The 24,281-nt window shown below is 35.9% G+C and overlaps 1 protein-coding gene across 2 annotated transcripts in view; it reads right to left on the reverse strand.

Moving 5' to 3' along the window:
- The window catches only part of LOC123877382 (17-beta-hydroxysteroid dehydrogenase 13-like), a 30,446-nt gene extending 10,260 nt beyond the window's left edge, over positions 1 to 20,186 (reverse strand). Inside the window, exons 1-2 of one of the 2 annotated variants that reach the window (XM_045924107.1) lie at positions 20,052 to 20,186; positions 10,713 to 10,774 (exon numbers count right to left, since the gene is read on the reverse strand). In XM_045924107.1, coding sequence (XP_045780063.1) covers positions 10,713 to 10,774 — 62 coding nt within the window. In that variant the 5' untranslated portion in view covers positions 20,052 to 20,186. Of the gene's footprint in view, positions 1 to 5,364; positions 5,526 to 10,712; positions 10,775 to 20,051 lie in introns of those variants that run through there. The other variant, XM_045924116.1, reaches the window with a different exon arrangement.
- Between the last annotated feature and the right edge of the window lie 4,095 nt (positions 20,187 to 24,281).

A 24,281-nucleotide genomic window follows, 5' to 3' on the forward strand; every position in this document is an offset into this window, starting at 1 on the left:
CACATAGTGATTGTGACAAAATATAACCCCATTATATTTATATTTTTATTATTTAAATTTTATATTATATTTATATTTATATTTTTTTACCTACTTAATCTTTTTATCATGCCTATAAAGTTTTATAGCTTGTTGACAAGCATTGTTTCGGCTCATGATATTCTTATCAGTTAACTACGTCTATTTTCCGTAAATTATAGATAAATACTTAATTAAGTAATTCCCACGACTTCATCCGCGTCATAGAATTTATATAATTCAATACAATTCTTTAGTTGCATAATGTGTGTATGTACGTAAGGTGTTAAATCTAAGGAACATAGTTCAGCACATTAGCCACGTCGGCGTAGAGTGTTAGACAGTTGATATTACTATAATGTATGTATGTATAAAAAATATAATATAAAAATACATGGAAGCATAAAATTAAACTTAGTACGAGTTATAACTATTATATACCAAAAACCCAAACGAATATAGCCTAAATATAGCACTCGGCGATAATTTAGCTAGATATCAGTATTACAGTATTGTATCGAGTGAGATATCAAATGAAGGGGCAAGCGATGGGTCTGCCCGCGAAATTCTAAGCGTACGTTGTCGTATTATTTTACAAATTGCGAAAAACCAAATAAAGTTTGAATTTCGCGGGCAGGCCCGTCGCTTCCACCTCAAAGAGGCAAAAATTCTGAGTTCATAAATATACAATGTTAAAATACACGGAGCGATACAAAAACATTATTTTAATCTTTGATATTATAGGTAGTTGTAGTTAGTAATACAGATGTTAGAATATTTTAAGTAACGATGAGGTGGTAAATAATCAAAAAAAACGAGTGTGTGATGGAAAAGTTTAATCAACTATCCGTTAGTGGAATTATTTGGCGGTTGTTTTTAATTGCATAAGCCAGATATTTCACCGCGGCCGGTCGTGGATATCGCAAGCGGGTCAATGTTAAGGTGAGCGCAATACGTGGGGCAACCACCGACCGCGTGTGTGCGCAACTTTTAGGTACTAGTTGGCCCGTCCCGGCTTCACTTCGTACTTATTCCAAAAACTCCGAATCTAAATATACATAACTACTACATAGGAGTTACTAAGGTACGCGGAGAGCATTGAATGAACAGGATCATTCAGTGCTCTCAGCGTATACATTCGTTCAATATTTAAAATCTATTATTGTATCATATCTTTACCTTTTATTCTTCTTTTTTTTTCTTTTTGTATTTGTATAATAATTAATCATCTAGTTCGTGTAAGTGGCTCTGCCGTTCAATTAGATGTAAATAAATAAATAAATAAATCCTCCTTTTTCAGGTCATAAGTCCAGCCCGCTAGACCGATAACCTGAAGAAGGTAGCGGGGAGTGGGTGGATGAGGAAGGCCGAAGACCGTGTTTGGTGACACGCTCTTGGAAAGGCCTATGTCCAGCAGTGGACAATTACAAGCTGATGGAATGGAATGGAAATACATAAAAGGAAAAGCTGACTGACTGACTGATCTATCAACAGCTTTGCGAGATAACAGGTAACAAAGGTGTACCTACACAATCTTACGTCAAAGTATGAATTCTGTCTTTTTTTTCTTCGGAATAGTATTAGAAATCACGTCATGCATTGCCAGACACTTAGTACCTATCGTGACAACCCCCTGCCAGACATCCTTTGTACACTTTGTTACCTATTATCTCCCAAAGACACCATGATCCAAACTTCATAGTCGTTAATCACGGTGTTGGAGACAATATACAGAGAACCTTTCAGCTTTTATAAAATAACGATGGTCTCGCCCTCACGAGCTCTGTCTCTATAAATGACTGTCTGACTGATCTATCATGGGACAGCTCAAACTACTGGACAGATCGGGGCTGAAATTTGACATGCCGATAACTAGTAGATATCCTCGATGGACTAAGGAGCCCGTGAGGGCTACACCTTTGTTATTTTATAAAAGCTGAAAGTTTCCAGACGCATTGTCCCTGACACAATGAGGAACGATTAGCGAAGACTATGAAGTTTGGATCATGGTGGCTTTAGCAGACATCGTAAAACTGTATGGTTACAGTCGAAGTTGTTGATATATAAAATCTTTCGCCGAAGTATAAAGTCAATTTTTTTTTTATTACTTAATATATTTAAAACTGATAAAACTTAACTACTACACAAGTAGATACCAAAATAAATAATAACAAAAATAACCAAATATTTTAATATGACAAAAACAAATAAATAGGTAAGTAACCGTCCTACCTATTTAATTATGTAATCATGATATTTTATACGATTTCAATTAATATTAATTAATATTAATTTAAATCTTCATACGAGTCGTTTCGCTTTTATAATTGTTAATTCGTAGTGGCATCAAGATTATTGTGTTTTTAAACGGGTCGAATAATTTAACAAAATAAATAAATAATTAATTAAACGTACCTACGAGTAGGCCTACCTAACAACTATAGATGATGCTAACGAATTCATGCGCGTAGATTTAGATTTTCATAAATCTCGTGGGAACTATGATTTTCTGGGATAACAGTAGCACACAGTAGCCTACGTTCGTCTCTGGGATATAAATTACAAGCTTTCTGTGTATCCTCAAAATCAATAAAACAGGTGGGCCATAAAAAGGTGACATATACAAATAGGTACTTTAAATACACTTTCGCAATTGGTAAAGATTCTTAGCACATCATCATTTTATATAAATATATTTTATAAGTAAGTGTAGCATTTCATATACCTATACGAACAAAATCTTAACTTTCGCAATTGATAAAGATTCTCAGCATAGTATTTTAATTTAATTTAATTTAAACAACTCTATTGTTAATAACAAATTACAAAGAGTAAGAATACAGGATAAAGCATTTTATACAAATATATTTTATAAGTGAGTAAGTATAGCATATTTTTATATAAGAACGAAATCGACAGAACGTACCTGCTATATACTTGGTCCAATACACGCATAATTCTATATACATAAACGTACGCTACAGTATCTACAGAGTCTAGAAATAAACCAGCATCTCAGTTACGTGGTTACGTAACTCGGCGTCCTAAATCGGCGCAATTATGTAACTATCGGCAACACGAATCGGCCAGGAAGTACTGTAATCTTATAGAGGAATTATGAGTTTCTAATATCGGGTAATAGTGTTAAACTATTTTAACTAACTAACTGACTAACAACTTTGCTAGTTGTAGACCAGAATGTTTGTTACTCCTTCACGCAAAAACTACTGAACGGATTTGGCTGAAATTTAGAATGGAGATAGATAATATCCTGGATTAGCACGTAGGCTACTTTTTATCCGGAAAATCAAAGAGTTCCCACGGGATTTCGAAAACCTAAATCCACGCGGACGAAGTCGCGGGCATCGGCTAGTAAACTATAAGGACGGCAAAGTTGAAGTTCAGCACATTTTTAGAAACCTATTGCTGCTATATAATATCGTTAGTCGTTACACAAAGGTTATTACTTCCACGAAAAGTAAGCACCGAAAATTTGTGACCTCATTCAATAAGTTTTCCAAAATTATTAAGTATCAGGTTTTTTCAGACAAGTTTTGGAAAAAATACTCCTGAGTTTTGACATTATTTCTCTTTGTTATTTTCTGTTTTTTTGTCCTATCTTGGGAATAATGGAGATATTAAACACTAACGCAATAAAAAATCGCAAGTTGGTCTGGAAAATGTCCGCCCGTTGTGCGCTTAAAAAAACTTTGTGTGTTTAAAAAAACACAAAAAAAATATTTCACTATCAAATAAAGTGAACAAATGTTTTTTGTTCACTTTATTTTTAAAGTGAACAAAAAACATTAAAACTTTGATATCGTTAAAAATGGCGTAGGTGTTTATTTTGAAGTTAAAAAACCAAGTATAATTGCTCAAGTTTGTTTATCTGTCCTCCTTTGATACCTTTTCACCACTCATCCATTTTTTTTCAGAAAAAATCGAATTTAGATGTGCGGATTTTGTTTAGAATTTCCTTGCAACAACCATGCGATGACTTCACGAGGCTAGGCCAAAAACGTATTTAAAAAATAAAAGACTTAAAATGTATATAATTAAGTAGTATGTTTGTACCTAATAGGCTCGACTTAATCAATGATGAAAATTTTTGTATTTTAAAACCGTTTTATTTAAGTACCTGCGAAACTATGTTTGTTTGTTGATTTGTTGATTTGTTGACTTGTCCTTCAATCACGCCGCAACGGAGCAATGGACGTGATTTTTACATCGATAATAGTTAAAGACGAGAGGGACAGTTTAATTTTCATTCTGGAATATTAACGAGTTCCCACGGGTTAAAAGTCAAATCATTTATTCCAATTGGGTACAATTGTACACTTGGTGAATTTGCAATACTTTTAATTTATTGATGGATTTTAAAAAACCTAAATGCTCAAGGAAGTGTGGAAGTCGCGGGTATCAGCTAGTGTGTAATAATGTGCCTTCCTCGTGTTAGGCTTTGAGTTAGAAATTACTGAGCAATTAGTATCGACCTAACAATCTCTATTGTCTTCAGCTAATAAACAACTCTAGGTTAATTGGAATAAAATGGTTATGATGAATAATTAATCATTCAATTAGATTTTTTTTTGCGTTTTTTTTATAATTACCTACTAACTGATAAAGGTGCACGCTACTAAATTGTAGAAGCGGGCTAAATTAACGAGCCATACCTGCGACTTCGTCCGCGTGGATTTAGATTTTTACAAAATCCGTTGGAATGATGGAAGCTCTTCTATTTTCCAGGATAAAAAGGTATCCTATGGCCATCTACAGGATCCAAGCTATTTCTATGCAGTGGTTGAGCCGTGAAAAGGTAACAGACATACAGACACAATTTGGCAACTCAATACACTCAAAATTTGCAAAATAAAAATGTTATGTTTTAGCAAAATAATCAAAACTGTGTTTGTTTGTCTTTCAATCACGCCGCTATGAAGCGACGGATAGACGTGATTTAGGCATACTTAAAGACATGGAGAGTAAACACGAGCTACTTTTTATCCCGGAAAATCGAAGTGTTCCTTTGGGATTTTTAAACCTAAATTCTCGTCAAACGATAAAAAATTACGGGCTAGTTAACTTAATTAACTATATCCATGAAAAAAAATTATTTCGATTCGTTGCTTCGTTGCGTCGTGCTTGAAGGACAAACCAACAAACAAATACACTTTCGCAGTTCTACCTACCTAGTATGAGTAGCACTGATACAGGTGAGATAAACATAACATTTGCAGTACCGGTCTATGCGTTGTCAACTTTTTAGAAATTTGTACACCCCTTTAAATAATTATATGTTGAAAGGTCTTGTACGATTTAACACTGTGTAGTAGATAACCGTCTTACTCAAAAAACAGGATATTCTTCTTCTTCCCGGACTGTATGGACACGTTGAACCACATCACTGAGCACCACGAGTCAAACGAACCGCAAATAAACCACTGTGTTTGAAATTCACAACTATTACGTTGTAGTCAAAGAAGCGTGCGGCCGCGCAGCCAGACTTTCACTAATGCAGCAGCGGGCGCGGGTTGCGCAAGCGCAGGAAGCGTGTGGAAACGCTCACACGTCCTGTGCGTATCCTCCCCCGAATCCGCTGTTTAGCTCATACAGCGATAGTAAATGTTCTACAAGATGGGGCGCTTCGTGCTTACCACAATATGTTCCAACGAACATCAGAAAAAGGCCCCTGGCCCCTTTATGTGATTCGCTAACTCAATGTCTAACACTACTAAATAATACCCACTGAAGTTGGTTTGTTCTACATTGCTGCTTCACTGGGTAATTTCAAAATATTTTTTCGTAGAAAACCTTCAATGGATTAAAAAATGAGCTATCATTCAGTGTTGAATAGAGACTTTAAATAAAAATAGAATATAAAATTATTTATAATTAATATTTTAGTATATAAATCAATCTTAATTATGAATGTATTACTTTTGTAAATTCTTTATTATGTTTTTTTTGTAGCCTGGGGAGATGAATCGGGCGACTGTAAGTCTACTCAGATATGTTTTTAATTAATAAAGAATAAAAATTAAAAACAAAAACTAACATCAGTGTTCGCACAATCCGGTCAATTGTTATCGCAGTCTGTTTGCGCGATAACTCTTAACATTATATTCTATTCACACATAGCTTTGGTACAGATATAATAATATTATCTATGTTCGTAGAAACATGTTACTATGAAGCGCCCCATCTAGTGGGACATTTATATCGCTGAACTTATAATAGCTACAACTAGATTGTCCTGTCCGTTTGTTCTATGATGTTTTAGACGACCTTCCTAGTGCAATGGTGGGCGCAGTGGTTAACGCTGTGGTTAAAAAGTGGGAGGTTTCGAATTCAATAGGGTCTTGGACTGGACTAAAAATAATTTATTTATTTATTTTTAACATAATTAATTATTAACATCACGCTTTACGGAAGGCGATCACGTTACAAGGCATAAACGACAAATATTTTTCCATTTTTTTAATTAAAAATAGAGTAATTTCTGCGAGATAATATTAAATACTAGAGGACGGCCGCGGCTTTGCCCGTGTGGATTTCAGTTTTTTTAATCCTGTAGGAAATCTGATTTTCCGGGATAAAAAGTAGCCAATGTCTGTACCAAATTTCATTAAAATCGATTCAGTGGTTGGGCCATGAAAAATTTAGCAGATAGACAGACAGACACACTTTCGCATTTATAATATTAAGTATGGATTCACAGTTTATAAGCGCTGAAGTAGCGTTCGTTAAACCTCAGTAATCAAGATTCCTTGTAAGCTACGTGCATCACGCACTTATAAGGTTAATAGTGGTCGTGAGACGGACGCGTTGAGTAATAGTGCGTGTAGGGTCTGACTAATGGACGAATTGTAGCCGCTTCCATTGACACCGTTACCGCCCTTGAAATGAGCAAGGCGGTCACGGACTGAGTCCTCGTACACCATCTGTAATGTCCCGGCCACATTAACGGCCTACAACTCGATGTCAACGGTGTTTCCCGTCAAACGATGTACCCACGATCAACGTACAACGGCATTCACAATGCCGTTTGGCGTTGGATGATTTAAACCCAATTCAAACGCGCCAGCCACCCAGACAAAACGTCACGTCAGCGTTTAGTTTCGCCACCCAGGTCTTTTAGAATTTGTAAAAAAAACGGAAGCTTTATTTACCCCGTATTTTATTTTCGCAAATTCTCTCTGTATTAAAAAAACCGGCCAAGTGAGAGTCAGACTCGCGCACTGAGGGTTCCGTACTCGGACATTTTTTCCAATATTTTGCACGATAAATATCATGATTCTAGGTCAACGGGAAGTACCCTATAAGTTTCTTGACAGACAGATAGACAGACAGACAACAAAGTGATCCTATAAGGGTTCCGTTTTTCCTTTTGAGGGACGGAACCCTAAAAAGGGTGAATACGAGGTATTTGGCAATCCTATTATCATGGAACTAGGAGTCAGCTCAGCTTCATTGGTTCTGTGCTAATTAGATTGCGCATGTAGTTATAGGTATTCTTAGAGTGTACCTACTTAATAAACACTAGTTTTACTCATTCATCATACAAACTCTAATGATCTGTTACGCCGTGCCATTACGCCACTAGTGTGGGTACTTATACAACATAATACATACAATACTAGACGCACACGACCGAAAATAGCTCAACATAAGTCCCCAAAATATAACATAGTACCTACAGTCAGCAACAAAGTTAAGTTATCACCTGTCCATAGCCGCTTGTACTGGTGGGTGCATACCTAGCTTTGTTGCTGACTGTCCAACGAAAGATGTGATTACCACAATATGGCGATCTCAATAGTTGTTGTGATTATGGTATTATTGCTGCAAAACTTTATTTTAACCAATAATGACATTCTGTTAGCTAACCACGACACATCACAATCACCTCTGGATTGGCCAATACTCGCTCACTATTGGCTGAAATGCATTGTTGCAGCAAGAATGTCATAAATCCAGTCAAATGATTGATGCAGCTTTTTAACAATCGACCAGCCGAAGTGATGGCGATTGTCACATTGTAGCGGTGATATTACGGTAATTGAACACTGTTATCAGCCAAAGCCATGATATCCTAGTGGTTATGACGTCCACCTCCTATTCCTGAAGTCTGGGGTTCGAACCCGAGCACGCACCTCTGACGCAATTAAGTATCACTTGCTTTAAACATCGTAAGGAAAACTGCATGCGTTGAGTATCCGTAATGTTCTCAAAGGTGATTGAATTCCGCTAATCAGCACTCGGCCAAACGTGGCAGACTATGGCCTAAACCCTTCCCATTCTGAGGGGAGACTCGTACTCAGTAGTGGGCCAGCGTGTTGATCATGACGAGCACCATCTATTGTCAGATTAAAATCGACCTCAGCTATAAAAAAGGGGTCGTCTGCATTAGGACTTATACTACAATAGTTCGATTACACACGGATTGGGAAACATAGCAATCCTTCATCTGTAGCCGCTGAGAAATATATCACAATGTGTGGTATTTACAAATCTAGACCTCATTCTAGACTAGGTGCTTAATGCCTAGGTAATTAGATGTCTTTATTTACAAATACTTTTAAAAAATTACAAAACAAAAAAAAAAAGTCATCCAAATCACTGTAACGAGGCAGGGTGCCCAGAACGCTGGCTGCGTTACCTCGTTGAATGGTCAGACTAATATGCTGACCAAGGTAACTGCCTGACCTCCGGTCACCCGTGGACTCCACGAAACGAGATGACAGGTCCTTAAAAAAGAATCTGGCATCCTCGCCTCACGAACCTATCGTATCTACCTCAAAAGGCATAAATATGAAATTATTTTCTATATTTTCGTATTTGCGCCTCTTGGCCCTTTCCGCCTTAGTAGCTGCCGCTCCGGCCGCCACGGAGGTCACCTGTATGTGAGACAGCGCCAAATAGCCGCCAATGTATCAACACACGAGGCATCCCATACAAGCGACCTTAGGGCCGACCTTATAGTAATCAGGGAGTTCCAGTGCTCATCTTCAATATCCACCATCAGAGACGCTGAGTGGTACTATAAGACATTAATCATCTATTGTGATCGAAACCATACGTGTTTACAAAATTGGACAGTTGGAAGTAGCCGAAATATCGACTACCAATTTCGACCGAATGACTCGCCAAATCGGTCAAGTGCGAGCCGGATTCGCACACAAAGAGTTCCGTACCTTCGTACAAGAAATAATACTTTTTATTTTTTTCATGGCAGTCACTTTGAGATTATTATTTGTTGTTATAGCGGCTATAGAAATACACATTTTGTGAACTTCAACTCTCTACCTATTACGGTTCACGAGATACAGCCCGCTGGCAGACAGACGGGCGTACGGACGTACGGACGGACGGACGGACTGCGGAGTCTCAGTAATAGGGTCCCGTTGGCACCCTACGAATACAGAACCCTAAAAAGCTTTTAAAAAAAATCAGGCATACGCATACCTTGACATTTTACAAACCAGAAGAGATTGTTCTGAAATTCCATACCTACCCGCTTAATCTTTTCTCAGTAGTAGGTAGTATTTCCGTAAAATGATCACTACTTTATATTATAAATGCGAAAGTCTGTTTGTTTGTTGGTTTATTGGTTTGTTGGTTTGGTATTGGTTGGTTGGTTTATCCTGCAATCACGTCGGAACGAAGTAACGGATCGACATAATTTTTGCATGGATAGGTATAGTTATAACCTGGACCTGGAGGCTACTTTTTATCCCCAAAAATCAAACAGATCCCACGGGATTTAAAAACCCAAATACACGCGAACGAAGTCGCAAATATCAGCAAGTATTTATATATCTTAAGCATTTTTTTTTAAAATAATATCATTAAGTTTGTTTTTGCCATCCATAATATTATATTTCCCACATTACATGCACAATCGTTGATTGCGTATCACATTTTACTAGTTTTTATCGTTTGCCAAAAGAATATTATAAATGTGGCGATGATACGTTGATATTTCATACGTTGAGTCATTATTTTTTTGCACAACTAAGTACAACAATAATAAAGTTTTATGGTCATACATATCATTAATTTTTATAAAGGTAGATATACCTATTTCAACGCGCGCTGAGATTCGATTGAAGACCGCGTCTCGGTAAAGATGCTAAAAACCTTATAGTAAAGTATAATATTATATACTTAAAGTAAGGTTTTGAGGTTTTGAAAACCTACATATTTTGACGAAAGATACACAAATAGCTTTGATCCCGGAGCGGGGTCAGACATAGACTTATTATCACGGAAATCAAAGAGTTCTCAGGGGATTTTTGAAAAACCTAAATCCACGCGGACTGTCCGGGCATCTTCATCTGCAGCTGTAATACGAGTGGGAAAACTTTAAAGCTACGGCCACACTTGCACGTTATAAACTTGGGATGCGGGAGCGTCCACGACGCGAATCTGTACGTACACCGTGCAGGTGAAGTGGTTGCGTAGGTGTGCATGGCACCAATAAATATCGCGGAAGGTGACCGCCGCGCGGCTGATGTTCCCGCTTCGCAGTCGCCTTGGTTGGTTAGGTTAGCGTTCTCCAGACCTGCACGACAAGTTATTTTCACACTCAAAGTTCAAGGGGACAAGGGTCTGTTGATACCTACTGTTGTTGTGCTAACTGCTATCCGTGCGAATCTGAGGCTCGCTAATCTAGAGTAAAATCTAAAACTTACCATGGTGCTTTTGCTAATAAGTCTTTCGCGTCACCATTTTTTTGACTTTCCACGGAGGCCATCTGAAAAAATTAAACAAAATGTTATAAAATTGGAAAATAGGTACAGGCACACACAAGTATGGTTATAATTTGTATCTCACCAAACTGTATCTACAGCAGTTTGTTGGCGAGTTTGCACTCATGAGGACTGCAGAGTGGGTTTTAAGACATTAGCAACTGTATTAAAAAAATTATTTCAATTTATTAAAACGGGATTTTTGACCTCTCCGCCAAAGTTAAATAGGCAGATATAGGTACCTATAATATTTATACCGCAGCACAAAATAAAAACTTGATTTCAAACCTCATTTGAGAAGCCCACAACGCCCACAACAAACTAGCCCGATACTCTTTTTTAACCCCCGACCCAAAAAGAGGTGTATTATAATTAAGTTTGATGTGTGAATATCTGTGTGTTTGGGTATCTGTCTGTGGCATCGTAGCTCCTAAACTAATGAACCGATTTTAATTTAGTTTTTTTGTTTGAAATGTGGCTTGATCGAAAGACGTGTTCTTAGCTATAATCCAAGAACATCGGTTCAGCCGTTTGAAAGTTATCAGTTCTTTTCTAGTTAATGTAACCTTCACTTGTCGGGGGTGTTATAAATTTTTAATACACACTGGTGTTAGTTAGCATCTCTTTTTTTGAAGTCTGATCGATTCCTACAAAAATTAGGAAGTTCCTTTAGTTATTTGTTAAGCACCGCAGTTTTTTTTTTAACCAGAAACACGTGTAGGTATAAATTGACCTTGAAATTCGCTAAAACTAGCCAGACATCAATTTGGAAGAACTGGCTAATAAAATTAATTTCGAATAACAACTTTTAGTAGGTAGATACGATTATAGTTATATTATACAAATTATGTTAAAGCTTTTTAGGGTACCGTACGCAAAGGGTGCCAAAGGGGCTCTATTACTAAGCCTCCGTTGTTCGTTCGCCCGTCTGTCCGTCAGCGGTGTAATATAGGTAGAGAATTGAAATTTTCAGTGTCTAGGTATTTCTATTACCGTAGCAACAAATAATAAAAAGCCGGTCAACGGAAATAATTCTTTTCCGAGCTAAAACATCGCAATAAACCGAGAAAGATGAACCCAAAAAATGTTCGTTTGTTTTGGTCACAGCTTACTATAATTATAACTAACTAATTATAATTATATAACTATTTTAAAAAGTAATGTTTTCAGTATTTTTTGTTTAAATACAGTATATGGTACATAATATACTGTTAACAATTAAACTCTCAGATAGTAAAATCAACCCGTATAATGCAATGTAAATCGGTCGGAGCGCAAACAGCAACTGAAGCTTGTCGTTCCACGCCACGTCCTCGCCCTAGCGCCATCTTTTTCGTCTCGATGGAGGGGGCTCTGACGTCACGACCACAGCATAACCACCAACACCAAGCAACACAGAACGTGAGAACGAGGTGTTGCCAACACGGCCATGCTGCATGGTGCCCGCCCCGGGCACCCCACGAGTCGGGATAAAATTACTGCAAAAGAAACAACCGTTAACACCTGATTCACATTACCTACTTGTAAGGATCCTTCCTAACTTCCTAAGGAATATTGCCCATTCATTGTCACTTATCACTTCACAATCATACGACAGCTCGCAACTTAACAAGACACCTCCACTATGTACTCGTAAGATCCAGGAATATTGTCCATTCGTTATCACTCATCACAACAACAGCTTTCAATTTAAAGAACAAAACAACCGCATCTAAAGGGACTTTGCCACACTTAGGGGACCAGATTTGTCGTAGTTGAAAACCAACTGCACTTAAAGAGCGTTTCGCTCACTTAAATGCAGCAAGTTGGTCAAGACCACTTGCACTTAAAGAACATTTCGCTCACTTAAGCGTACCAAGTTGGTGAAGACCACTTGAAGATCACTTGCACTTAAAGAACATTTCGCTCACTTAAGTGTACCAAGTTCACCTTCAAGTTCCAAGCATCATAGAAGACCACTTGAAGACCACTTGCACTTAAAGAGCATTTCACTCACTTAAGCGTACCAAGTTCGCCATCAAGTTCTAAGCATTATAGAAGACCACTTGAAGACTACTTGCACTTAAAGAGCATTTCACTCACTTAAGCGTACCAAGTTCGCCATCAAGGTCAAGCATCGTAGAAGATCACTTGAAGACCACTTGCACTTAAAGAGCATTTCACTCACTTAAGCGTACCAAGTTCGCCTTCAAGTTTAAGCATCGTATTCCAATGTGATATTTTATATTCATGGTACAATATTCCCAATTATCTTTCGAATATTTTATCAAAGTTCAAGCTTCGTATCCCAGTGTGATATCTTATATCCATGGTGCAATATTCCAACTAATTAATCTTCCAAAATTTTATCACGGCTCGCTGTATCAATTATGTTGCTATACATACTTAATTTTAAATAGATTACTCAACATAATACACAAGGTAGCCTTGCCAACACGGTTTTTAATACTCCATGAATATTCTTTAAAGAAGCAATGCATTAGCACTCACGATTAAAATCAGATCATACCTCTTTACTAAATCTCAAAATTCTTTACTAAATTCTGAACACATACTCAATGCCATAGCATCGTGCACCCACACAGTGCTCCGACACTATTCATCCACGTATGCAATCACCACACTATCTTTATCTACCGCGCATCCACGCAAGGGATCACCGGTGCATACAATCATATTTGATCTCATCCATTTTATTTTAACTATCAATGATTTATTATTATAAACGGATCATTTGATTGTAAAGCTGGTGCTATCAAAGTTAACTTTAAATAATTATTATCATACTAAAACTATCACTTTTTAAACTAATCAATATCTTAACTGCAATTATATTAATGATTTCACTAGTTCACTGCATTATTAATTACGAGGGTTGGTCACCAAATATAATCTTATAACCCACAAACTATTTTAATTCATGAATTACTCTAGTATCAAACAATAATAATAATTGGTATTTCATATTCCATATATGCAAATATTAATTACGCTATCTCAAATAATTATTAGGTTAATTAAAAATGATAAACAGAGAGTCATGGATTATGAGCGACACCGATGCATGCCACTGCCAAAACCAAGACTTTCTTTTTAACTCATTCATCTGTCCATTCACGCAGGGAATTCATCTACTGCCACTGTATGCTATCGAATATTTCTATTCGCACAATATACTCTTACTGTCACTCTTTATTATTTTCGGCCTGTCCTGATTATAGCACAGAATTGCAGCTGAGAGCATAAAAATGTTGCATTTGTCTACCCTCTCAAGTTAATAATACCCACTTAGCTATCCGGACAAGAATATTTCTTTGTTCAACGCAAATGTGAAGCTTTTACCCAAATTTGTAATATTAGGTATTAACTACCAACATAAATCATAGTTATTTTTTTTTTAAATATTATTCTAATTTGCATTATTAATGATATACTATGACTTTACAAACTAAATAAAGCTTCATTATCATACTATACACACCACAATCCGTAATTATTATTTGTTTTTGAAGCAGGTACACATCAAATGCAACAAATTTTTGAATTGAACAGACTACAGGCAATAGTTCTAACTCTGAAGAGAAATATTACTTTCATCGTTACTAGTCTGTCTGTGTCTATTTTATTAAAATATAATGTACAATCCTTTTACCTTCGTTCTAGTTCAATCTAATCGACTTGTACATGTATACAAAACGGTTCTCTGTTTGGATGGACAAAAAATAGCTAAAATGCTTTCAGAGGTCAATGTGTATACGAGTCTACTACTACTACATTACTTTTCTCGGGGATAAACCAAATCGGATCACTCTGTTACATTCCGTCCAAGCAAGTTATTACTCCCTAGTACCCAATAGGTACATACCTATAACGTAAAAATAAATTCGCTTAACGCAATTGAATCAAAAGGAATGTTAACACATTTTTTTTTTATTACCCTTTTGTAATTCTGCTAAAAACCCTTGTATCAACAAAAAAATTCAGCTTTATCTTTAAATAGAAACCTTACGTAAAATTATTCATCTTGTATGCCAAAAGTACGCCCTAATATTATAACGATCTAGTCAAACATCATATTGTAATGCATGGTAAATTATTTTGACGATTCAAAAGCATTTGTAAAAGTTTACTTGAATTATTATATCATATTCTATTCTAGTCTAGTCTATTCTATTCTATTGTATATTGAATAGTATATCGAAAAGGGGATGCCTATGTCGATGAGCACGCAGAATATAAAAAATAAAACTAAATAATCTTTACTGTAATAATTTAAAGTTATTATCTATCTAATTAATTATTTACTTAGGTAGCACTAAGGTAAACCTGTACAGTACTTATTTAAAACTGCAACAAAGGCTCTTTTTTAAATATTTACTGATTTAAATAACCTGTATAGCAATAATAATAGATAAAACAAAAGAAACATTATTTAAACAAAACTAAAAAAAATGGCTAATCCAAAAATGTTACTACAGTGTGCATGAACTATTGAATGAATATACCTCAATAATATGATAATACGATATAAGAAGATTGTAATAACTTTGTTAACCACTTTTTATTTGTAAGTACTTTTTTTAAAGTCTGATTAGTTATAATAGGACATAATTTGAAAACTCCCATAATCTTTATTTATATGTGACCTTTTTATTTTATTTTTATTTAATGACCATATAATTAATTCATAATTTTTGCTATTCATATTTCATAAGAATTGTAATATTACCTTTGATTATTTACATATGTTTTACTTTGCAACGCCCCAACGGGGCTTCATGTTGTAATATTATGATATTTTTTTATTTATGATGTAAGACATGAATGCAAATAAAGAAAGAATAAAGAATTACCTCTATAAAGATACGAAAATTCTAAATATAAGTCACTCGTATGCGCTCCAAACTTGTATTCCTATCAGGAAAATAATAACAGGATATATACACTCCCAATTATGCTTTAAAAGAAGAACAATTACGAAAACTTCCCTAAAAACTAGTATTATAAACGTATGGATGTTATTACTTACCCACACAATTATTCAATGTAGATAATATGAAGTACTAAAATGGATACTTGATATCATGTGCGTAAGTACCTACCATTGTAAATGTAAATAGCTGTAATTCCTGATATCTAAAAGACTGTTATGCTCTTTATTGATAAATAAATGTTTTTAAACTGAAATCCCTTTACTAACGATTTTGATATGCGCGGACAACTACTTCCGGTATCCATAAACGCCTCGTGACATGTATCAAAAATATACACTTTTTAACCCCATATATTATGTAAAATTTACTTACAATTAATATAATAACTTATTATTATAACATTAATATTGACATTTAATTAAGAGACATGTTACCATAGAAATTAATTCACTTTTTGGTCTCATCAGGATTATTTGTACGGATTATTCCTGATGAGTATTAAATATTTGCATGCTTATGAAGTAGAATATGAAGGTCGCTACTTAGTTATAATTTTGAACTCAACAACTGATATTCAGCAAATAAATAAATTTCATTTCATTTCAGTATACGAGTTCGGGATTGGTTATCATGATTTATATCTGAGCTAACATTTCACCTAAGACATTCTTCGATTACTTTTACCACTACCACTATAACATTTTAACTTGTTCGTCACGTATACTACCCACATGTTTAATATTTTTATTATAAAAACTTCTATGTAAATAACTAGCTCAATCGTCACACGTTTTTAAATTATTATCTTCTAAGGACGTATATTACTGATGCTACTATAATAATTGACCCACTATAATTTAAATAATATTTTGTTCGAAAAAAAGTTGAGACAAACGTGAATTTAACATTTAGTTCCAAAATAAAATTCGAACAAACTAAAAGTTAACCATTTTAAAAAACATATTCCTTTGAATTTGGAACTAAAAGACAATTTCGTTTACCGATCACTATTCCCACGAGGACCACTTATAGACTGTACGCAATATTAAATTGTGCCAGACTTTTAGCTGATACCTTCAACTTAGTTTAGTAACGAATTATCTCACCTGACTATACAAAAGTTTGAGAATACGATTTAGTAATTTAAACCATATTCACTTAATCTTTAATAATTATTCAAAGTACTCACAGTTTCGGTATCTTTACGAGATACCTTATTACGTTTCCATCGCGGCCGACGGTGTCCTGGCACTTGAAGACCTCTAGGTGGAAAAGTACGTTTGCGTTTCGACCGATTTTTCCTCAAAGCGTAAGTTACTACACACTTCTGATGTTAACAATTAAACTCTCAGATAGTAAAATCAACCCGTATAATGCAATGTAAATCGGTCGGAGCGCAAACAGCAACTGAAGCTTGTCGTTCCACGCCACGTCCTCGCCCTAGCGCCATCTTTTTCGTCTCGATGGAGGGGCTCTGACGTCACGACCACAGCATAACCACCAACACCAAGCAACACAGAACGTGAGAACGAGGTGTTGCCAACAATACCGTTTCGTATTCCGAACTAGTTTAGTTTTTGAGACAGTTTCAGTCACAAAAATAATACCTGCCTCATATCTTTATGATGATACGGAACCCTTCGTGTGCTAGTCCGACTAGCACTTGAACGTTTTTTTGTTTTCCAAATAAAATAATATAAAATAATATGATTATAATAAGTTTAACTACTATTTGCGTGTTTTTTTTTTTGAAAAACCTTGGAATTCGCTAAAAACAAGCCAGACAATTAAATTAGTAAAGGAATTAGGAACTAGATAATAAAATGCAATTCGAATAACAACTTGGTAGGTAAGTAGACACAATTATAGTTATATTATACAAATTATATTAAAGCTATATAAATAGTGCCAACGGGACCCTATCACTAAACCTCCACTGTTCGTCCGTCTGTTCGTCCTTCGTCTGTCAGCGAACATAATAAGTAAAGAGCTGAAATTTTCAGTGTGTGAAAATTTCCGCTACAACAACTAATAATAAAAAACTGAGATGGTGAATTTTAAAATGCCTGCCATGCGAATTAATAAATACAATACTTAGCAGTGTTATATCTGTAAAATGTTACGGAACACTTGGTGTGCGAGTCTGGCTCGCACTTGATTGGTTTTTTTTTTCAAATAAACATCATCTTAAATAAGTTTAGTTCTAACCGCACAATCATACGGCCAGTGATGAATAAATAAAAAAAAAATTGCAACCAAGAAAAAAGAGGAAACTTAATCCGATGAGTTTTTTTTAATTTGACGTGTTTATTTATAATCGTGTGGCGATTTTTGAACCGAGTTGCGTTATTCTTTTTTTTCTATTCGATACAAGTGATGGGTTCTATAAAAAATTCCTCGATTTTGGTTCAGTAATTATAGCAGCTTCATTATATTTTAACTCATTAAGAAGAGTCTCTCCGTCACTCGCTCCATACAAACGTAGTTCCAATTTCATTTGAATATTAAGCAAGTAAAGTCCATGAAATTTTGCAGACATATTCTAGAAACTAATATCTATGCCTGTGGTTTTCCAGATTTCTGTTAAAATATTCGGTTTCAAAGTTACGCGATCTTAAAAATTCACATACAAATCTTTGAGCCCCTGTAATTTTAAAACTACCTATTTTTAGAAAATCTAAAACACCACAGGCACAGATATTAGTTTCTAGAATGTCTGCAAAATATCATGGACTTTGGTTGCTTAATATTCAAATGAAATTGGAACTACGATTGTACGAAGTAAGTGACGGAGAGAGCCCTGTTAATGCCTGCCACAAATTATAAAGCTAAGATGAAAATATTAGTTATCAAAAATTGACTTCAAATGCTAGTACCTACCAAAGGAGTACAAATACGACTACAATCATAGCACTCATAGAGTGACTGTAGAAAAACTGACAGCAAAATCATGGCAAAACCTATCGTCTTTGACAATAAAAACAACGCGAACCCGAACACACAGCATTCTTGCCTCCTCAGCGGCTGACAAGACAAGAATAGAAGAAAGGCAGAAAGACAAGAAGACGAGTAACTGAAAAGGCAAGAATGCAGGTAGTATAAAAGGTAGTAGATAGGTACCTACTAATTACTAAAACTTTTAGATGAAGTAAAACGCTCAAAAGAGTCTCAAAAAAGTAGGTACAAATAGATAGCTTGGTAGGTAGGTATAATTAATAAAGGGTAAATGAAAAATGGGATCCAGATCCTGCAATAAAACCCGGGGTTGAAATTGTTCATGTATCATACATGAGAATGCAAAAAGTGCTATGTACTAAATAATACTGCAATGAAGCGTAATATGGGCAATATAGTTCGTTGTGTTGTGATACTTTGACGACCGACAATACCCACAAAATACTAGAGACCTTCAAAATATGGTGCTAGGAGGTGCTAGCGAAGAATGCTGGGAACTTCTTGGAAAGCAAAGACAGAATAAAGTTTTAGGAAACGCCGGTACCTACAACAAAAATCTGATTTCACCATCAAACGCAGGAAGGTCAATCATCTGGGTTATGTTCTCAGATCGATTCTTCTTCCTTTAGACCATCATGACGTTACATTGTGGGAAAGGAAGCATTGGTAGAAGAACAAAGTCCTCGCTCAAGAACATCTGGAAATGGACCGGAATATCCAACGTAGCACATTTTCGTTTAGCGAAGGATAGATAATTACATATTATATAGTTATAATGATAATTGAAATAATGGTCAGCCTACACTGATATAGATTTTTGACCTCTAATAGTCGAGAGACACAAGAAAGAGAATGAGCTTGTGAGGAAGATGCAACCAGTATTATTATGTACCTACATGTTTTGTACCGTTTTGCTCCTGTTAGGGTAACATAATAAACCAAATTCCTGACCAAGTTACCCCTTATAAATAAATACTACCTATGATTTAAAAAAAATATGAAAAATACTCCAACTAGAAGGTAACAATATAAAAAAGGATAGGACATTTGCAACAAAAGGTGGGAATCCTTGAACTAGAATAGTAATTATACAATCGTAAGATACTAAGGTAGAAGGTATTCATTACATTACTTGAAAGGACTTTTGCAATTAAGGTTGAAACCCTTTGAACTAGAATAGGAAAAGGCTTGAGGAAAAGGTTAATAAAAAATTGATAGTTGATACATTTGCACTAAATAAAATAATTAAAATCCCTAACAATTTTTTCGTAAAACTCTTAAACCCTTACTAACATTAATTATTAATTAACCGATTAATCACGTTAACACGTGACTTATAGTTCGGCGGTTAAAATAACTCATAGTAAAATATTTATGAAGATTAAAGACTTACATTGAATCACTTTTAAAGTATTCAAAATCACTGAACTCTGAAGTTTAAACAATTACGGAAAGTTTTTTTTCTATTCGCTCTCGTTTATTCACGACCGTCCGACGATAAATATTGCGAATGACTGGCGCGAATCGCGATGCGTACAGAATTAGGTCGAAGCTGTTGTGTATTGTCATTGACAAGTTTATCAGATCGAGTGCAAAGCTATCGGTCACTACCGCTACCAGCTAGAGTCTCTAGAAACGTTGGAGCTGCACGTAGGTACCAATCTATTCCCAGATTTTACAGGATGTGATCATCTTCTTTCAAAAAAAGTTGAAAAAACTTTAACCCGACTACGGAAAAAATGAGACAACTTGAACCCGACTTGGTACAAGTAAAATAAACTAAAAAGAAGGACACAAGATAGGTTCTTAGTGCTATAATCGTCTCGAGTAAGATTCAATACGAATGCCGTGGTCATGCGTTGTCGACAGCGTATTTCTCATCCTTGATTGACGGCATTCCCAATGATTTTATTTGTCTACCAAATTAGAATATTTTCTTTTTGCTGGCAAGAATTATTATTACGTATAATAATAACTTATTATTATGTATGATAATAAGCGACTTTTGTACCTACACACATTATTTATATTTTATTTTGCTTACCGTTTACCTCGGCCTTTAAACAGGAAATAAAACACTGTGCTAATTTTATGTCAAACATACTTATTAAAGGAATTTAAATTACAAACACGTTTTTTTAATGTTTTATTAAAAATGCCAAATTACTAAAAATAGAGCCAAAAACACCATTATTAATAAAATTTAAATTTATTATTATTATTAGGTAGTCGTTTCGACGTCATAATGATTATGAACATAATAGGTATGCTCAATCCAACATTTTAAATAAACATGTTTTTTTATGTTTCACTTAAAAATAAACAAAACACTGGAAATAGTGTAAATTAAATCAAAACACCAATATATCTATACCTGCTAAAATTAGGTACTACCTAATGCCCGCGACTTCGACCGCATGGATTTAAGTTTTTAAAAATCCCGTTTCAAATCTTTGATTTTCCGGGATAAAAGGTAGCCTATAGGTTAGGTCTACTCTCCGTCCTTTCAACTACCTGCCAAAAATCAAATCAATTGGTTGAAGTGGCCCAATACTGTACTTGGAACTTGTTCGCGAGGAATTTATTCTTGTCCATTGAAGAGTTTTCCATCTCCGAAGTATAAGAGTCACTCAGAAAAGCAGGTATTATTGATTTTAAATAGTTTTATCGAATTATTGGAATGTCCTCCCAAAACCTACGCAAGATATTCAGCAAAATGGTATCCTCTAACTCTAAAGCATCTGAGAGTGTTTCATAATTTGCATAACGCTAAAAACACAGCAAGAAAAATGCAATAACATGTAGCTATGCCATTAAAAAATTCCGCCCAACCTTGAGGCGTGTAATTCTCGAGCAAGCGCGGGCAAACATGGCGAACCAGAAGTGGATATGAAACAGCGCTTTCTAGTCCAAGGTCGCTTAGCTTTGGACGGTGGACAGTTGGAAAGTTACGAATTGGCTGTTTAGCGGTGATCTCTCCGTGACTCGCTCCATACAAAAGTAGTTTTGTTCTTAATTTGATGACCTTCCTGCGGCGCAGTCGTAAGTGCTGTGGTCTTATAAATAGTCCCAGGTTCCTGGCAATTTTTTTTAATTGTCTCATGTTTGTTCTGGTTTTTCTAGTGTTCTTTAAATTGCACTAACACTATAACAAGATAAACATAGTGAAAAATTTAGTGCTAGTGCATTTTAAAGAACACAAGCACAAAGTGTCTTTCAGTGAAAACTAACTGTAAACTAAGATAAGTTAATGGACCGATTCTTAATTATAAATACTTTTATAAGTTTAGGTTAATATAAAATTGCTTATTAGCTCTACTTGTAAGCTAGATTGCAATGTTAGTAAAATACTGTCGTCAGCACAGACGAATTGAGAACCTCCTCTTTTTTTGAAGTCGGTTAAAAACCTAAATCCGCGCGGACGAATTTGCGGACGCCATCTAATGCGGGTGGGTAGGTATTTTATTATTACTCTTTATTCGTATCACCAAACAAAACAAAAGAACCAATAGGAGAAGAGGAAAAACAGACCACAGGACGTGGTGTCTAATAAATTAATTATCATATACATACACACAAATAACTGTCACAATATTTTGTGCACACTATAAGTTAAATTGGCAGCTAACCCAAACGGCCAATACAACACAACGCGAGTACAGCTAACAGAGCACGTTTACTTTCCCAGTGGTCAGTGCACCGGGCGATGATCTTGGTTACGCCACCACCAAAGCGCCAAAGCCATGGATTGCGCGATTGTTTTGTAGAAATATATGCATTTCTTCAGATAGCCCGCTGCTTGCGAGTGACGACATCTGGCGGAAACATACCGGTTCTTAGGCGTTTCTTGCAAATATAATGGATTGTTTTTCTAAAATTGTATGTGGGACGATCATCATCTCTAAAGATCGCTGGCATACCATGATACTCTATACAATAGCCTCGATAGCTCAACGGGAAAACCGAAAGGTCGCCGGTTCAAACCCGACCCGTTGCACTATTGTCGTACCTACTCCTAGCACAAGCTTTACGCTTAGTTGGAGGGGAAAGGGAATACTAGTCGGCATAATAAACTTGACTAATATTCTTTATAAAAAAACTGCCACAGTATAAAGAGAGACACAGTAGTCCAACGCCTTTTATCTTGTGGTGAATGACAACCCTTCAATACAGGGTCTCATCCCTCAATCTCGGGTAGCTCTCTCGTCCCATTGTTTTTACCTACAGACTTTACACACCTTTTAAAATATTACGGAGAACCCTCAAGCAGGCAGGATATTTTCAATAAGTGATATTTATTGACCTGAGCACTGACCTCAAAATAAGAAAGGATTTGGCCATAGTCTTCCACGGTGTCCAAGTGCGGACTGGCAGACATTACACACCTTTGAGGATGCTATGGAGAACTCCTAGAAAGATTCCAAATGATATTAAATTGTCTGAAACGCACACTCCGAAAAGTTGGACTTCCGAATAGAGGGGCGACATTTAACCACTGAAGTCTGCCACTCCACACTGAGCTAGCCTATGATATCATTCTGAGAAGAGGCCCGTGCTTAGTAGTGAACCGGCGATGGGTTGATCATGATGAAGATGATGATGATGATGATATAACCTTAGATTAAGGATTGGTCTCCGCTGCATTAGACCAAAGAGTAAACGTATATATGGTACGACTTTTCAGGCATTTTGTGTATTTTGTACGCGCGCGCATACCTTGAATAACCCCATATTGTACCTAATGTCACAGTACTTACTCTGGGCTTAATACGCAAGCTCTCGTAAAAGCTGTCTAGCGTGAAATGACGCAAGATAGGCGTTAAGATTGAGTCACTGTGTATAATGATGCATCATAGTTTTGGAGGCCAAAATCCTCTTTGGGCACAGCTGATCTGTGTCTTTGGGTCATTCATTCTGTGAAATAGTATCAGCCGTGGCATAGGTATCGTCAAACAAAACGGCCTAAAATTGTGCTAAAAATAGAGTCCAAAATTCGTGATTTCAATCAAAACGGTATAATTCATTCCTCATACGCATGGCTAAGGTTTGGAATACTCTCCCGCGATCTGTGTTTCCTACCAATTACAAACCGGGTATCTTTAAAACAAGAGTGAATAGGCACGTTCTAGGTAAACGCGTCCCATCTTAGACCACATCATCACTTTCCATCAGGTGTGATTGTGGTCAAGCGCTTGCCTATAGTGAATAATAAAAATAAAAAAAAATACAGTAAACTAGACTAGCGACCCTCCCCGGCTTCCCACGGGTAGATTATTACAATTTTCGTGGGGATCCCTAATCTTTTTTGAAAATAATATAGCCTATGCCACTCAGGATTAATTAAGCTTTACACTGGTGAAAGGATTATCAAAATCGGTTCAGTTGCGGAGATTACTTTCTACAAACAAACTTACAAACTTTACCTCTTTATAATATTAGTATAGACTAACCGATGACTTAGCTCGCGTGGATTTAGGTTTCAAACATTCCTGTGCGAACTCCTTGATTTCCCGAGTTAAAAAGTAGCCTATATGTCAGTCTGCAGGTTTTTAACTGAACTTATGCACTAAATCCGTCGATCCGTTGCTCCGTTGCGACGTGATTGAAGGACACACCAATAAAC

This window comes from Maniola jurtina, chromosome 2 (assembly GCF_905333055.1).
Source record: "Maniola jurtina chromosome 2, ilManJurt1.1, whole genome shotgun sequence".
Classification (NCBI taxonomy): domain Eukaryota; kingdom Metazoa; phylum Arthropoda; class Insecta; order Lepidoptera; family Nymphalidae; genus Maniola; species Maniola jurtina.